The sequence below is a fragment of the Urocampus carinirostris genome, chromosome 2 (genome assembly GCF_059441175.1).
Source record: "Urocampus carinirostris isolate Australia breed hairy pipefish chromosome 2, RoL_Ucar_1.0, whole genome shotgun sequence".
Classification (NCBI taxonomy): domain Eukaryota; kingdom Metazoa; phylum Chordata; class Actinopteri; order Syngnathiformes; family Syngnathidae; genus Urocampus; species Urocampus carinirostris.
In genome coordinates this window covers 30,154,888-30,173,667 of record NC_142350.1, presented here as the reverse complement: position 1 = coordinate 30,173,667, position 18,780 = coordinate 30,154,888, and the positions used below count along the sequence as shown (strand labels likewise).

The 18,780-nt window shown below is 37.3% G+C and overlaps 1 protein-coding gene and 1 pseudogene across 2 annotated transcripts in view; both read right to left on the bottom strand.

The window, feature by feature from the left end:
- Positions 1-18,780, bottom strand: part of cdkal1 (CDK5 regulatory subunit associated protein 1-like 1) — a 381,323-nt gene that overhangs the window by 28,801 nt on the left and 333,742 nt on the right. For both annotated transcript variants that reach the window (XM_088326179.1, XM_088326180.1), the window contains 2 exons: positions 11,079-11,162; positions 1,022-1,186 (listed from right to left, as the gene is read on the bottom strand). In XM_088326179.1, coding sequence (XP_088182305.1) covers positions 1,022-1,186; positions 11,079-11,162 — 249 coding nt within the window. The remainder of the gene's footprint in view (positions 1-1,021; positions 1,187-11,078; positions 11,163-18,780) is intronic.
- Positions 9,263-9,422, bottom strand: LOC148371632 (U2 spliceosomal RNA; annotated as a pseudogene).

Below are 18,780 nucleotides of genomic sequence, written 5' to 3'. Positions count from 1 at the left end.
AGTATTATATTCTTATCTTAGTATATTTTGAATTATTTTTAAAGTATTGTTTCTTATTGCTTTCATATCAATAATGAAAAAGTCTCTTTTTCCCTTGTTTAGATTGTATATTTTAGATCAGTGCTTAAATCTCTTCACAGGAAAAAGTCCAGTTACTCATTCAGAAAAAATACAATTACATTAGAAAAAGTATAGAGTAGTGATTGTTTTTTTTTGTGGTGGCAGATTTTTTAGCAAGTGATTTCATTTCATTATAGTTTTCTCCTCAATGCATGCCAATCTACAATGCAAAATTTCCAGTTTAAAACAAAAGTAAAATAATATTAATTTGAGTAACAATTTTTGTTTTGTTGGCATATGATCATTCCTTAATTCTTTTCCCGTTTTAGATATATTTTTTTCAAAATTTGTTATATTTTATTACAATGTTTGCAGTTCTAAACTAAACAATCCTGGTAAAAATATATACAGTATTATACGCACCATAATTACAAGCCGAAGCATCCAAAATATTCCTATTCCTATAAGATCTTTCATAAATAAGGTGCAGCAAATTATAAGGTGCATCAAAGTTAAAAATAAAGAGCGAGGGGAGTTTAAAAAAAAAAGTAAGAAAATAAAACTAGGTTTATAGAACAGAAATATTACAAAATCAAGTTTCACAACTAAAAGGATGGATTAATTCATAAAGCATTCAGTTGTAATTACGCATTTCTGTGTTCTATTCATTGATCGCCGGTGTATCAAGCACACAGGATGACAGGACGCACTTTTAGATTCCTGGTAACTCTTTATTTTTAGGGGCGGGTAAAAGTCTGAAAAATACAGTACACAAAAAGACTGTAAAAAGTGACTGTAAAATGTCATCCAACAGCACAATATTTTTCTTATAAGAATTCAAAGTAAAATTAGGACCAAAAATATGACTAGGAGATTAATATAAAGCAAATGCCACCTCAGATTTGTACAAAATAGTTACATGACATTTGATCATTAGAATCATGTGTGTAAGTGTGATTACCTGTATGAGGCCAGAGACTTCACCTTTCTGAAGCGGGACGGCGATGGATGGAGTGAAAGGTATGGTGTCTTCTACCGGCCGTCCTTTGAGAAAATGTTTTCCTGCCTCATAGATGTCCACCTCAATCATTTTCCCCTTGAACTCTAACCTTTTTGGCACCAGGACCTGCAAATCAATCATTGTAAATGAATACTAGATTAGAACTGTCTTTATCGTCATTGATTACAACGTGGTGTACATGGTTTACGAGATAAGGCATGGCACTACATGTAATAAAATTAAAACAAAAATATTAGCTAATATTTACAAAGTAGATTGTACAAAGTAGTGGTTGTATGTACTTCAGAAAATAGTGCACTGGAGTTTCATCAATGGTTTTCTCCTTCAGACATTAAGGGGTTATTTCACGGTTTTCAGAAAAGGCATGCTTGGAAGAATTTGGTGTCGAGAAGGTATAATCCTATCAATCACCCCGAAAGAGATTGCCAGTGCGCTGTTCCCTGGGGTTCAATAACTGTGACCTCAAAATGTTCTTCTGGTTCTCCACAGTTGTTTGATACATTTATGATTCATGAAAAACGTATACCGAGTTGTATGCAACAATACCCAAGACATCCACTGAGGCCAAAATGTAAAAAAAAAAGTATATTGCACAAAAACACATGCACAAAAGGCTTTAACATGTTGCGGAGTGTAAATCAAAATGATATATTTTTTTAGATTTAAGTCTACCTCAGATTATGTGCAATGTTCTGTGTTTTAATGACCTCAGTTTGTTTACTTTTAATTTTGTTTAATGTTCCTCCTCATATTTGTGAAATGCTGTGCAGTAGATTGTCACTATGCGTCTTTATTAGGACATTAAAGATTGGTAAAAGCAGCATTTTGTCTGTTAATTTTCGCACAAGGGAAAAATTGTCTTAAAATGTGAAAGGAAAAAGATGTGATAATTAGCGTAAGAATCATCAGTATCCCCTGATAAGAAATGCTTTATTGTGATAACAATCTTTGTAATATCGTCCAGGCCAACACAGACATCATATACATGGAATATAGGTTGACAGCTTCCTGAGGTCAGCATCATTCATAAGCTATATATAAGTTAAATAAACAAAAGATAAGCAATTCCGAGGAGAAAGGTTACCACCACTGTGGCACAATCATGCCCTTCTCAGTGCTAATCTGTTAGCCTCTATCCAGTGTCTTGAATATGACAGGCAGGGAAGAGGAGGCCGCAGCGTGCAGCAGCCAGCGCTACACCTGCTTAATCTTCACACCTGCTGCTCGCAACAGAGGTTGAGCATACACGGACGAGCATGTGCAAGGGGGGCGTGCATGAAAGCAAGCAGGCGGCAAACTGGGTAGGGTGAAAAGAGTGCATGTGGAAGAGGAAGGAGACCATTGTGCATGTGTCTGGGGGTCATTTGAGGTCCATTAAAAGGAGATCAAATGATGAAAGAGCTTGTACTATGTCATTGGAGACAACCATCCCAAAGTCATTGCAGGTGAGGCGGCTGCTGCCTATTATAATTGACATTTCTGATAGCCGTCTGATTGGTGTTCAAGTGAGAACCAGTGATTTGTTCTTAGTGTGGCCTCTATTTCATCATCCACATCGTAACGTTCACAAGACTTTTGGACCTGTCTTTCTTTAAATCAGGGTCAAGTCCAATGAATGGAAGGCGCAAAATAAAAATAAAAAAGCAACAAGCAGAGGGCCAGACTGATCAAATATTGAAGAATCAAAAAAATGATGCCGATAGTAGAGTGAACCTAGTTAAACCATCAGAAAAACTAACAGCCATATTCAGATATAATCAGATCAGGGCTGCAATTAACAATTATTTCAATAATTGGTTATTCGGTCGATTATTTTTCTGGAATATTCTATAATATAAAATAATAAAAAATCTAAATGTTTGTCACATAGCTTATCAATACAAAAAAATACATAGAAATCTATGCTATACACCTGCAAATACGTTACAGAATTTTTATAACGTGCAAAAAAAGGAGGCAACATTGGAGAAAAATGTCAGTTCTTCGCGATCAAGAGTACCTAGTGCATAAAAATACGGTCTCAAGGTGCCCTCTAGACGTCGCGCAACAAATGCGATCTTGAGTCATCTTCTGCTGGATTGAAATGGTACTACAAGCATGTCCCCTCAACAGCCCAACTAAACTACATTAGAATGAAATTCAATGCACTCTTATTTGCAATGATTTAACATGCTGAGTGGGGCATAAATCGTGCGACACAATAAGCCAATGAAGTTCGCTGCCAATGCTTTTAGTAATCGTTTTTATTGATTCTTTGTTGCAGCCCGTGATCAAATAAATAAAGCAGTATTTTATTATGGGTCTGTAAATATTTTTCAATTTTCAACAGGCCCAAAACGACAAAATTCTCAAATCACTCTAGAGAAAGAAAATAACCGCAGTTTCCAATAATTCACAAAACAAAACAAAAAATACATAAATAACTGAAGTGCAAGGAAAAGTAAGGTACAGTGAAAACAAATACAATAGTGAATCAAAAACAACCCAGGGTTTAAGAAAACCGTCTTGGGGGCCTGATGTGGCCCATAGGCCTTGACTTTAACATCCTAGCTCACGCTTCACGGTTCCCTTCGGGGCACCACTAAGGCCACACTCTGGACAGCTTTCTCCACTTGTGACAGTTCTTGGTGTGAGTTTGGTTTGTTGAAAAGTTGGCACCAGTCCATTGATGTTGTCGGCCCAGTTATTTTTAAGTCTTCGGTTTTGCTTTCTTGTTGTTTCTAGATCCTGTAAAGTTTTAAAATTCGCAGGGGATAAAAACGGGACTGTTCATAGGGTCATCAACGTTTTTGAAAGAGCCTATAAAAGGTAAAACTTTTAAAGCAATTTTTGATATGTACGAATGTTTGATGGCATGTAGTGGGCATTCACCACTCTATATTAAAAAAAATGGAAAAAATAGATGGATTCAAATATGAGTGGTGGAATATCTCCCAGAATCTGAGGGAATTCAACTGGAAGACTTTTGATGAACAAATACGTGTCTGTACGTTGTCAACAGTCACTGACATATGTCACGCCAGACATGGGGACTTGAGACTTAGTGACTTGGACTCGAGTCGACTCGAGTCGCTGTTTTTATGACTTGTGACTTGACTTGGACTTGGCAATCTAAGACTCGGGACTTGACTTGTGACTTGACTTGCCCAAGAAAAAAATACTTGGGACTTACTTGGGACTTGAAGGTGAAGACTTGAGACTTACTTGAGACTTGCACATGTGTGACTTGGTCCCATGTCTGTGTCACGCCACATATCAAACTGCATAAGTTTTAAGATATGATGACCATTTCAAAATATATTAATCAGAGAAACATCACGATCAGTCTGAAAAAGGATACCCAAAAACTATAAAGCCGACATAACTCACCAATACGTCCCCTGGCCGTCTTCAACTTTAAATGTTCACAGAAATTGCTTCGTTACATCAAGGACAATCCATAAAATCCAACCGCGTACAATATTTACTCCCAAGACAAACGATAATGCGACAGTTAAATAGGAATTCATCTGCAGTGTTCTCGTTTGCCCGCGTCCCTGCGTCATAGACGCATTATTTTTGCTGGGGACGCATTGTGTCAAATCAACGTGCGTCCACGGGACGGAACTTTTTTGACACCAAAGTGTCATTATTACCCGATTCCTTTTTTTTTTTTTTAACAAAGATTTACCGCACTCCAAACTTTTCGTCAGGCAGATCTGCCATTCTTGTTTTGGTTTCGCGCCCATCTCAGCAAACGAGATGACGTCATTGTTTTGGTGGTTGTCGAGTAAAAGAGAAGTATGCCTCCGTAAAAACAGTTTGTATTATGTGCAAATCAACAAAAAATTGGTAATTTCTTCAGTGTAGGTAATAAGTCGAAACATAATACAGAAAGTGGTAACAACGGCAATAATTCCGGCACGAAAAAAACGGCAGAGAAATTTTTCAGAAGACCGCGAAGGCAATGAAAACACGTGTGTTGAAGCAAACGATTCGACGAAAGAAAATAAACAAAAGAAAACTCCTAGCAAGAAGAGGACTTTTCTGCCAAAATAGACTCGATTATATTCCTGGTTACGCTATGAGGAGGATGAAAATGGAGGCTACATGTTCTGTGATGCGTGCACCCAGCGTGACAAAAAAACTGGATTGCATAAATCATTTCGCAATACGAACTTTCAGAAAAGCACATTGAATCGGCACAACCACAATGAAAACCACAAATTTGCTATGGAAATTCCGTTGCTGCAATTGGACCTTGATAAGGCATTACAACGGTGGCAGGACAGCAAACCACGAAAGAATATATGAACTGAAAAATCTGAAGTGATTAAAACTGCATGAATATATAGACTAATATTTCAGCAATATTATTTTGTATAATGTACAATATTTTTGTGAACTGAAAAATCTGAAGTGATAACTGCTTTGTATTACCAATTAAGTGTGATGATTAAAACTGAATGAATATATAGATTTATATATTTATTTATATATTTGTCGCCGATTTACAATTTCAACCTCGATAACACTAAATAGATCTCTGTTGGGACCCATAGATTTTTGAGCATGCGAGTCCCCAGGACCCATCACTTTTCAGAGGTAAAATGAACACTGTCACCTGCCTTAAACATTTCTGCATCGTTGGACCTTTTCTTGTAATCCGTTCGTTTCACCACAATATTACTGTTTACAAAAAAAAAAAAAAAAAAAAAAACTCGTAAAATGATTCCAAAGATGTTAATTAGCCCTCACCTTTCGATTGACACCTTATCCACGATGAGGGTTTGTTCAGGCTAGTCTCTATTCATGCACAAAGTGCGAAGTTACATTAAACTTGCGTCTTCCTCAAGACACACAGGTATATCACTTGTCTCACTCTTATCTTTACTGATTGGGCTCCCCTGGCGGCCGTTACAAAAAAATGCATAAATTGGCTGCATCGTTGCGTAAGGCGGAAGGTTGAAAGCTTAGGGAAAATGTGAGGGCTTGGAGTCCGAATTTTATGGTAATAAAGACTTTAAAGAGGAAACAAAAATAAAACACTGTCAGGATAAATAGGCAAAACTATTTGAAGTCAAGTCAAGTCATGTTTACTTGTGTAGCCCTTAATCAAAGGGCTGTAAAGACTACATAATCACCTGATCTAAAACCTATATAAGGGCAAGGAAAAACTCTAGTAGTGGTAATAGACTTGCCTATGTCATAATATTGTATAGTAACAATAATGCAAGCAAAAGAAGTGCAATAACTTTTTGTTTTGTGGAAAAAGTCTAGCAGCAGCAAAAACAAAACAAAACAAGGAAAGTCACAAAATATGTTTTGTGCGCTTTTAGTGGCAGGGTGGTGGTGGCCCTTGGAAAGAAGCTGTCTCCGAGCCAGTCTGTCCTTATTTTAGGGTACATGTAGCGCCTACCAGAGGGCAACAGGTCAAAGAGGGGGTGACAGGGGTCTTTTATAATGTTGATGGCCCCGCTGCGGTATTGCAGGCCAGCAATGTCCTCTAGACTGGGCAGAGAAAAGCCGATGATTTGTAATCCGTTTTAAGGTTATTTTTATTAAATGATGGATTTTTACAAGGCTCACCCAGCACCAGGCAAGAAGACCCTCCTTTTTTGAAGAAATAATGCAAAGACGTGGAACAAACACACATGTATGGACACCTGCACGAAGTAAAACGGAGTTCAAGACATGCAGAAGGGGCGGACCCGAGAGAGAGCGAGAGGGCGGAGAAAAACTATTGCCATCCGCTTCCCACCCCGCTAATAAAAAGCACAGCTTCAAACATGTTTCTGATGATAGTTGAAGCGCGGAGGAAATTGATTTATTTGAAGATGTTTTAAAGTTAATTTTTCACAGGTTCAGAGAAGTTCTTTGAAGCTACGTTCGATGAACAGCTGTGTGTGTTGGACGGAATGTTCATGTCTTTAGGGCTGATGTTCGAACATTTGAAGACGGAGAAGGGAAAAAAAAAAAAGTATCGCTGCCAAATGGTCTTATGACCACCGTAGGGGTACGGGTGCACGTTTGAGTGCGTGAAATATTGCAGCTAACCTACTTTAGTCGCGCGTTGGTTTCCTGTCAGAACTCATGCGACAAATGCAACATAACCATTAAAAAGGAAATACTGTATTTCTTGTATAACCAGTGTATAACCAGTGTTGGGAATGCCACTGTTACGTAACTGCGTTATCATTTTAGTGATGTGGTCATCTACCTAAATATTATTTCTGCCGTTTCAGTGCTTTCTTTTGGTACTTTTTTTTTCCGTTTCTGTACTTTTACTGTATTTTTTTCCCCTTTTTAAGTCATTTCGTGCATGTTACATCATAATCGGGATTGTAAGGATGGTTTAAGTGAACCGAGCCAAAAAAACACAAAAAACGTCTGAATTCACATCTCTAAGTAAACTCAGTTGCAGAGTTTCATATTTGCTCAAAACATTTCTATCAATCTGGTGACATTTTCAAGACTTTCAAAAATTGGATTCAAGATTCAATTTGTTTCTGGGATCCGCGGGAACCCTGCAATAGTGGGTCGCAGATCCGTTTTCAGTGGTTCGCGGGCCTTTTCTTTGGCAAATAATGCTAAGAAGAAAAGCGGAAGGTCCATTACACTCCTTAAGAGTAGATGGCGATACTGTCATGCTTGATCTCATCTTCCTGTTCAGTTAATAGCAGCATTTGAGATAGACCACATATCATTTTATTTACCGTAAATTCCAGACTATAAGCCGCTACTTTTTTCCCAAATGTTGAGTCCTGCGGCTTATTCAGTAAGCGGCTAATTTATGGAATTTTTCAAACGGCCACCAGCGGCGCAGGAGTTTAAAAGGTAAGATTAAGACCAGTAGAATATGTGCGCCAAGAAAGACTGCAGTCTCAAGTTTTAGCATATATTTTCTGTAAAGTTAAGGTACGTTCCGATACTGAGGAGGATGCCCTTGATGGCGATAGTTATGAGAAGGAATTGAAGACAATCTACTTTGAATTTTACATTTACGGAATACTTTTTCTTTACAGGTATGTTTGATACATTGCGAGCGTGATCCTACTAGCGTGTTGGTACCTTTCAAAGGCACGGTTTGGGATGAAAGTTATATTATTATTATTAAAGCTTTGAAAACTCTCTCGGTGTACCGTCTTTCTTCGTAAATATGTGTAACCATGTATAATATGTATTTGCAACTGTATATTTTTGTAATCTATTTATTTTAGAGATTTATTCTGTTATGTGTTCTACGGACAAATCAAAAATAAGGGGCGGAGCAAACGCTGGCTGATGGGAAATGTGGTAAAGCTGAGTTACCGGTAGATCTGTCTGTTGTCGCAGCGGACAATAGTGGATATATTTTTTTCCCACCCTTAACTTTGGAAATATACATTTTGTTTCCTTGGATTACTTTCAACGGGACCCCGACTTTACAAGTCTGCATCATACCTTGATTACGGGTATCATTTTCTATTTGTGATGTCAACTGTGGTTCTGGATTTGGGTACTATCTATGAAATTACAATTGTGGAACTTACGGCCTGGCCTGGGTTAAAATTGTGACTGTGTCGCAAGCTTTAATGCGGGTGCCCGCGGCTTTTACATGGGTGTGGCTTGTGTAAGTACAAAATTGTCAAATCACTCAAAAAGTGGTGGGTGCGGCTTGTAATTAGGTGCGCTCTATGGTCCGGAATTTACGGTAAATGTCTTATTTTTATTTCCTTTTACTGCCCAGAATAATGGGTCCAGAGACATGGAAGAATAGGTGGAAAACAGTGACAACAACGATCGAGTCAAAAAGAAAATGATTGTGAAATACAAAACTGGTGTACGAGTGTCCACCATTGAAGCACTGCTGGAACATACAATACAGTAAATGGTTTGAAAATGTTATCTTTTGAGCAGTCTATTATTAATTTCATAATTAAATAGTGACAGATGTTTATGTAAGTGGTTTATTAATATTTCGATTTTCTTTCAGTTGTGGGTCGCTTCTCTGCGGTGTAGGCCTATATTCAGTACTTGAAGTTGTTTTGGTTTTGCAGGTCAATTTGTTTTTTAAGGGTTATTGATCTATCTTCGTTATTCATTATCCATTATCCGTTATCGGTCAGTTCATAATACGCTACAAAGCCTAGGAGCCGGGACACTTACTCTCAGCCAAAAGGCCAAGCTAAGGTCCTAGCCCTTAAGCCTTGCTGCGATCATTGCGAATGCACCGTTCCCGGAGGTACTGCAATACCGGGCCGATGCGTGGAGTGGACAGAGCAAGCTCATATTCCATCTCCGAAATGCAAAAATCAAAGAGGCCAAGCTAAGGACCTAGCATCAAAAGGCCAAGCAAGGCCAAGAAGGCCAAGCTAAGGACCTAGCATCAAGGCCAAGCTAAGGACTTGGCATCAAAGCCTTGTCATGAAGTTTAAATCGTAGTAAACCAGTGGTATAGATAACAGACAATAAAGCAATGGATTTGATCTCATTATCACTGTATTTTTGGTCACGGTACCAGGGACTAATATTACTTTTGTTGTGCGTTTCACGTATTCTATTCTTGGGTTAGGTTCTAAGCATTTTAGCGACATATTTAATGTCATCGCTTCATTTTCCTTTATCCCACTCCTCATAAATAGTACAAGTATCTCACCAGCCATTTGCGGTCTGAAAGATGATAGTTTTGGGCCCCCGCCATGATATCAAAGCTTAATATTAGTGTGGCACACACAAGCATGATATGAATGTTAGCTGTGTGCTAATTTGTTAGCCAGGGCTCAAAATTCACCAGCAAACATTTGACATCGATGAATGTCTGCTCTGCAATATCATTGGCTAGCTACTTTCTGGTTTAACCTATGGCAGTACGTACACATCAAAGACTCAGTTTCGACAAATAAGCATATTCAAGTTATCATTGCGGGGATCGTCAAAGCTGATGAACTGAAGCTTAAAGGACAGTGAATGCACCTTGAATGTATAGAATGTTGATACACACAATTAAAAACAATGTATTTAGATTTGTCTACTCACATATCATTTTTTTAAGTTTTGATTATGTGCTCTATTATTATTTTGTTTATTTATTTTAGATTTAATTGTTTTTATCCCCGAGATATTATCTTTTGTAGAAAAAATATATTTGATTACAGTGGAAAGCTTATAAAATAGATTTTCATGTGGAAAACCTTATATTTCCAAACTTTACCCAGACCCTAAACAAAAAGAACATTATTTTAGAACATAAAACATGGGTTAAATTATACAACCACCCCTAAAAAAAGTTCAGCTGAATTGGGTCTGGCTAATTTTGTTTTAATCCCCAAAACTCATACATTTTCTATGTAGATTTTTTTAAAATAACCTAAAAATTGATTTCAACTGTTCAAGTTCAAATCTCTCAAAACTGCTATTTTGTGGTGTGGGTCATCTTAACCCAATTTGGTTTACTTATAATGCGAAACCGTTTTAAAATGTTGATTAAAAAAACAACCTAGGTTGTGTTGAAAAGGAGACCAATCTAATTTTTGGGGGGGTATTCAATTGACCCAAAAGCTTGGGTTAAATGAATAACCCCCAATTGGGTAATTTGTAAGTTAGTAATTTAATTGATTGATTCAATCAAACCAAAAGGTTAGGAGGGTCTTCCAATGATCCTAAAAGCAAAAAGATTTGTGTTGCGTTTTGATTTGTAATTCCACTTCAACACTTTTTTTTTTTCTTTCACAAAAACGTTCAAAAACAACCCAAATCAGGCCAACTTTTTTGGGGGGATACTTAACTGACCAAAAAGCTTGGGTTAAATGAATAATCCACAATTGGGTTGTTTTGTAGGTTATTAATTAAGATCCCTACTTAATCACGTCTTTCATTTGATCCTAAATACGAAAAAGTCAGATGCTTTGTGGGTTGTTATTCCAATTTAACAGAATTTTGATTTTTTTTTCACTTATTATACGCTAAAAACAAATACAAGATAGGTAACAGCAAACTATCGACATTTTATTTTTAAATAGTTAATTATTTGTCTTACCTGCTCGTAGAACTTATTGTGGGCCACATAATATTGGGAATCAAAGGACTCCTCTGTCACCAACACATGCTGTCTCTCGCCAACCTAAACACAGAGACAAAAATGTCAAATTTTCCTCCTTCGCCCTTTACAAAAATATCGTTATAGCAATGTTAAAGCACATCTAATTATAAGTTGTTCAGCTTATTACCAATGTTATCTTATTTTTAACGAAGCATCTCTTCCCAGTCTTGCCATCAGTTGGGCTGACTGCCACCATACCTTTTGATAAAAAAAGCCAGCTAATTCTACACAAGCTTTTCAACTTCCTCCCTGAACACCACAAAACAGCTTGATTGCACTCCATGTTTGCGCTCATCATAATCTCAATTCAATCAAAGTTTGGCTCCACAGTTTTCATTGCACCTCCACATTTAATTACAACCTCAAGGCTCCTGAACCACTTCAGTTTCAGTGCCTTGCCTAGGAACATTTTGCAGTATTCATCACTGGCTCCCCCTTACAAAAGGATAAAAAATGGATTAAAGTACATGGAGGGGCTGGGAGAGGGGGTTTGGTAAAAGAAAATTACAAATTAAATACAGAAAAGGTGCTTTCAGGAAAGCAGCAAGTCAAGGCAAGGCCATTACGGTTTTCCACATACAATTCTTTCAACTGAGCTCTTCAATACACTTTGTGGAGTCAGGAAATAACATAATTGTGGGCAAAGTGCAAAAAAGCACACAGACGACTTGAAGAATATTAAGGGAATGACAACAAAAAGGTAAACAAATACCATGTTACTCTTAATACCCTCCAAGGAAATAAGTCTTGCGATTAACTTGCTTTTGGTTGGTCTAAACTGGACTGGTGATGCCATCCATGTCTGGGTCGCGAGATGACTAAGCTCATCAATTTGTCTTACTTTGCTTCTTTAACAGGAACTAAGCTGGCCCAGATGTTGCAAGGCACACAGAAAGATCAGATGTCAAAAAACAGATGCATGCTACTTGTACATTTTAGGGCGGAAGCCACGCTGCGGTGCGGAGAAGTGCAACAGCTTTTTTCACTCAGAGAATTGAAACAATTTGTAATATGTGGTTTCTCCTCATATATTGTACAAACTCTGCACTGAAGTGTTTTTTTTTTCAGAACAACTTCCAAAAGATCACGAAAACAAAGGTCCAGCAGGGCTATGGCAAATGTAAATTTCATGATTGAAGGTCACACAAATGCAAAATTTTAAAAAAAGCTATTGTCTAGTTTAGTGCAATAATAAAGTATATTTAGACATGTACTGCATATGCACTCTTGTATGAAATAAATTGATTTATTTTCATTGATAACAACATAGTGAACATTGTTTGCAAAACGAAATAATCATGGCAGTCCAGGATAAACTCGTAATAAAGACTTAAAAGAGCAAAATAATATGATATAAAGTCAGGATAGATAGGCAAATATATTTACAAGTTAGTTCTTGGAGACTGGCCTGAGTTGTATTAATAGAGCAATGAAAATACAATAAGGTCAAAATTCAGGATGAACGATGACGGGGTTTTCCCAACTGTTACAAATAACTGATAAAATCCTGCCTCTGGAGACTGATACTGACACCTTTCTTATTTAAAACCTTTTAGACATGTTTAGAAAACATGTAATAAAAACACATTTGTGTGTGTTTTAATCCAATAATTTGTCCTTATTCTTGCAAACAATTCTAATAACATTATACGACTTCAGGAAATATGTTTTCACAGAAAATTTTATATTGTGTGCACTTTTTTCCGAGTAGAGAACAGTACTGTAGTGCTTCTTTCCACCGCTACCGGCGTGTGCCGCTGTGAGAGCTCACCCAGCATCCACCCGAAGAAGAAATCAGTCTTCCCCTTCCTAGTTTGTGTGTAAACATACTATACTGTATCTCCAGTGCGCTAAGAACTTTGACATTTTTATTGTTTAATATCTCGTGCATTCATTCAATATGGTTGATGTAAAGTGTAAAGAAGAGGCGAGCCATTTCTTTTGAAATGAAAGAGGAATAAAAAAGCTTGACGCGGTTGAGAAAATATTTGGATCGCTTTTTTTTCGGCCACTTTTTACCACGGAGGAGGAAGTCACCTAACTTTTGAAGCTCATCTTCCAAAAGTAAGTTAAACTTCACTTTATCTTTTTAAGGCATATTATTTTATGAAATGTTTATTTTTAAGTACAAAACAATACAGGTTACTTATACAAGCCTTGAACACACTTATATAAACCTTAAACATACAAAATATAGCACTGAAGCAACTTACGAACAAACTCAACTTGCGAACGATCGTCCGGAACCTAACTTGTTCGTAAGTCGGGCAGCTCCTACTGCAATGGCAGATACCATGTCGGGGTAATTTTTAAGACTAAGTTGATTTTTATTTTATTTAACGCATGGTCTATCGAGTCTGAGTGCAGATAAACATGACAAGTATTTCAAGAATAAAAAGCACTTCACCCAAAAGTTGGGCATTTTTCTAACCTTGAAAACACAACATTGAAATTTAAGCAGTTTCCTAGATTTCAAGCACCCGTAGGAACCCTGCAAGTGTCCGTACAGAAAGGGGAAATCCCAAATTTCAGACTGCCTTGCACCCATTGAACTAAGCAGCAAGAACACGAAGACATTTAAGATGCGATGTAAGCCAAGTGACCCTGAATTGTACTCCGATAGCGTTTGAAATGAGATCTATACAACGTTGAGCTGACTGATCACTTTCCAAGCAATCTGTCTGGGAAGGTCTTAGAAGTCGGCATGTCAACGTTTCAGTGCATTTCCGCAGACATCTGCCCTCACTTCCGACTTTCCCCTTGAAGTCTTCTATCTGCGGGCAGTCAACGTTACGATGCGTGTGTTCTGACACAAGCGTCACCCACCTGCACGAGCAAGCACGCTGACAAGTTCCAAAAGCACAAAAATATCCCAGACTAGGGCAAACAAAGCCAATTTCAGGGGGTACGAAACCTTTGATCGTGATTAACGCAAGGCAAACATTTTGATTCTCGTTGCTTCCGATTGGAGGCAGATGTCTTTACATCCTGAGTACGCTGTTTTCTTATTACAAGATTTGAAGAGGCTGTGTCTGTCAAAAATTACAGAATAAAAAGTTTAAACTGCTAGAAATAAAAATCTTGACCCACTGGCAAGATTATTTTGCACTTTTTAATCTATTTCACGTTTGAAAAATAAGATACAATTATAAACTAATACTCAAAATGAGTAAACCAGTTTGGTTATGCCGGATATTTTTGCATTGTTTATCACTTAGTCATCTTATTTAAAACGTATGTATAAAAATACTTTTTGAAATAAGAAAAATACTATTTAAAATTAAAAAAATATCTGACTGGAAAAAAGGTGATGTATTATTTTACTATATTATTTATTAAGCTAAGAGGACTTTTAGTAGGGTAAGGTACATTATTTCCATTTTCACCTCATTCATCGAAAGATATTTTGGAGGATGTTTACTTAAAATTGTGTGTTTATCGGCTGTAAACAGATAGGGGCAAATAAAATGAATTCATAAAAAAGTTTGTGTCTATGTTTTTTCCCCTTTTGGAAAAAAAAAATTACCACATTGGCAAAAATTGTTGGACATCATATCATTTTGGGAAAAAAAAGTGAAACAAAAGTCTTAAAACAATCAAAGTTCTCATTGGATAGCACATATTTCTTTTCAATTTTAGATTTTTCATAATTAAGATCATTCAAATACTTGAGCAACATTATCTCCATTAGAACATTTTTACTAAATTTTATTGGTACTATTATAATCGGAAACGATGTACAAAACATACCAAAAAAAAAAAAAAAAACATAACGAGCCATGAAAAAGTATTTACTCCCCTTCCTGATTTCTGCGTTTATTGGATATTAATTACTGACTGTTTCAGATCGTCATATTATTTTTGTTATCACAGACACAACCCAAGGAAATACAAAATGCAGTTTTGAAATGTTAATTCCATTCATTAAGGCACACCAAAAATCTAAACCTATCTGGTGTTTTGTGAAAAAGGAATTGCTCCCTGTTCGTAATAGCAGGTTAGGCCACCTTTGCAAGCAATAGCAGAAATCCAACATTTAGGATAATTGATAGTGAGTCTTTCACAACACTGTGGAAGAATTTCGGCCCACTCTTCTCTGCGAAATTATTCAAAATCTGCCATATGGGAGTGTTGTCTAGCATGAACTCAATTGGATTTAAAGCAGGAATTTGACTTGACCACTCCAGAAACGTCTTTGTATTTTTGGAGCCATACAAGAGATCGACTTGCTGGTGTGTTTCAGATTGTTAGCCTGCTGCATGACCCAAGAGCACTTGAGTTTTGAGGATATATCGTATAATATATATGGCAGCACGGCGGCGCAGTGGATAACGCGTGTGCAACACATTTCTGAGGTCATGAGATCGAACCTACTCTGTGGAGTTTGCATGTTTTCCCCGTGCTTGCGTGGGTTTCCTCCGGGCACTCCGGTTTCCTCCCACATTCCAAAAACATGCACGTCAGGTTTATTGGTCGGTCCAAATTGTCCCTGGGAGTGAATGAGCGATTGAGTTGTCTGTCCCTGTATGCCCTGCGACTGCCTGGCAACCAGTTCAGAGTGTGCCCTGCCCGAGGATAGCTGGGATGGGCTCCAGCACCCCCGCGACACTACTGAGGATAAGCGGTGCAGATAATGGATATATATATACAGGACTGTCTCAGAAAATTAGAATATTGTGATAAAGTTCTTTATTTTCTGTAATGCAATTAAAAAAACAAAAATGTCATACATTCTGGATTCATTACACATCAACTGAACTATTTCAAGCCTTTTATTATTTGAATATTGCTGATTTTGGCTTACAGCTGAAAAAAACTCAAAAATCCTATCTCAAAATATTAGAATACTTCCTCAGACCAAGTAAAAAAATAATTTTATAACAGCAAAACTAAATCAAACATTTGAAAATGTCCATTGATGCACTCAGTACTTGGTTGGGAATCCTTTTGCACGGATTACTGCATTGTTGTTTTTTTAATTGCATTACAGAAAATAAAGAACTTTATCACAATATTCTAATTTTCTGAGACAGTCCTGTATATACACCATGCATTACCTTTTTGATTTACAAGTAAATCCATCCAGGGCAGTGAATGTGTTAAATTTCCCCAGGTGAGCGATGAGAGACCTGTCAGAAACGTTTCATTCTAATCAATGAACATACGAACGTATTGGTTGACCTCAGACTGAGATGACCAAAAGACATGTGAGTGTGCATCCATCGGCCTTAATGACAACCGATCCCTGCTTAAGCTGCAAGAAGCAATGATCTTGGCTTAGAGCAGGGTTGTCAATCCGGGGGGCTGCAGGCCGGATCAGGCCCGCGAAAAAACAATGAGAGAAGCGCAAAAGGAAAACGAGCTGCACTTCAAAATATGTCCATTTGATATTGCCAAAGCCAGGAAACGCTCATAAAGACACTGAAGCTGTATTTTCTTCTCAATCTTTCTTTGCCTCTCTTCCCTTTCTCTCTTTTTCTCTCTCTTTCTCACTTTCTCTTTCTTTCTCATGCTCTCTCTTTCTCTCAGACTATCTCTCTCTCCCTTTAGCTTTTTATTCTCTCTTTCTTTCTTCTCTAAACTTTGTTTTTTATTTGTCTCTTTTTCTCAATCTCGCTCACACTTTGTGATGCTCTGTCTTTGATTCTCTTTTCCCATACCTCCTTCTCTCTATACCGCTCTGTTTTCTTCCAATAATTTTTCCTCTTTATTTCTTTATCTCTCCTTTCTTTTTTTCTATCTCTCTCTTACTTATTTTCTCTCGCTCTCTTTATTTCTCACTGCAGTGCAAGTTATTTTTATCTTTTTTCTATGCTTTCTCTTTTCTCTCTCTTTTTTTTTAAGTTTTCCTTCTCTCTTCTCTTTCTCTATATCTTTCTTTCTCTTTTTCTTTATTCATCTCTCTTCTTCTTTCACTTTTTCTTTCTTATCTAGTATTCCAGAACCATTGAGAGTCTATTGCTAGCATTTAGCCCCTGAGCTAACACGAGTTTGACACCCCTGGCTTAGAGTAAACACTGGCTTAGAGCTCAACATGCATGGACAGATATTTACTTACGTTTGACGACACTGACGAAAATCAAAAGTAAGTGAGCTTTACGTGTCAATCACACCAACACCGGTGTGCATTTGCATGCAAAATAATAGAACTTCTCTCGTGCACACCTCCAATATTTCGATTTGTGTTTACCCAATCAGTTGAACAGCGTCCCAACCGAACGACATGTCTTTGCAAAGCAAGTTTCAATTTACATCAACATCCCGAAGACGACATCCCAAGGTACATGGTAGATACACGACAGATTTATGGGATCATGAGTTTAATTGCTAATTAATCCACATCATAACACGGGTAATGATGGCGCCGTGGCTTTGAATTTGTAATCAATGTTTTTTATCTGTGTAATAAATAAAGGAGCAAGTCACTCAAACAACATGCGGAATCCCTTGACACCTAGCGGGCTTTTTAAGTAACGTAACCAAAATATAAAAAACCTCACCGAATGGCAATTATTTTATGTGGTGTGGGGGAGGCAAAGTATTGCACTCAATATAATGCTCCTCAGCAAAACATCTATGGGCAGATTGCACGTTTTTTATTATACATAGTGCTATATTATTTTTCTTTTCTTTTTTTTATCATCTATGGTTGGAATTGATAACAAGACAGAAAAGATCCTGCACCCGCACCAATGCATAATTCTCTCTGACTGACCCACATGTTTTTTTTTCCCTTTACCCATCACTTGAATTTATTATTTAGTCCATTCCTATGTACACGTTCAGCCCAAGGACCCTATGTAACATGTACTGCTCAACAATCCCAGGGAATTGTGTTGAAATTAATTGGCTCCTCTCCAGTCCGGTTAGTCCAAACGGTTTACAAATATGAAATCGGGCCTGGGCACAAAACCTGAAGCAACTCTCAATGTCACAGCATATGAAACTTTATATATTTAAAGGTATCAGAGTTTTAATAGTCAGACAACATAAATGGCAAATGGTAAATGATCTGCATTTATGTATCGCTTTTCAAGTCAATGAAGACCTCCCAAAGCGCTTTACAATGTGCTTCACACTTACCCATTCACAAACACTCACACACCAATAGGGAGTCAGCCATGCAAGGCGCCGACCTGCTTTTTGGGGGCATTAGGGATTCCGTGTCTTGCCCAAGGTCACTTCGACGTATAACACGGAGGAGCCGGGAATCGAACATACAAGACAAATGATTCATTTGCCTGCTCCAGTTGGCTACAATATATGAATCAGACTTTTTGCCAATTTTGTAAAACAAGGAAACAGGAACAACAACTTTTATTTTCAGAAGTAAAACGATATTTAAAGATTTCGCGGGAAAATCCCTAATTGCATTTAGGATTGCCACTTTTAGGTTGAAAGTAGTTCTTTGACAATGTTACGGAAAAAAAACAGCAAGCGTTCAAAATATTATTAATAACTTTACACATTTGGTACGCATATAACGGTTTAATATTTGTAGCAATCAACGGATTTCGTGATTAAAATGTGAGTAGTGATGGACATCTGTTTCGTAAAGCACTCTTCTAGATGACACTCTTTGTCTAAAGATACACTGTAACTGTATTGAACGAAAAAACACCATCCTAAAGGAGTAAAA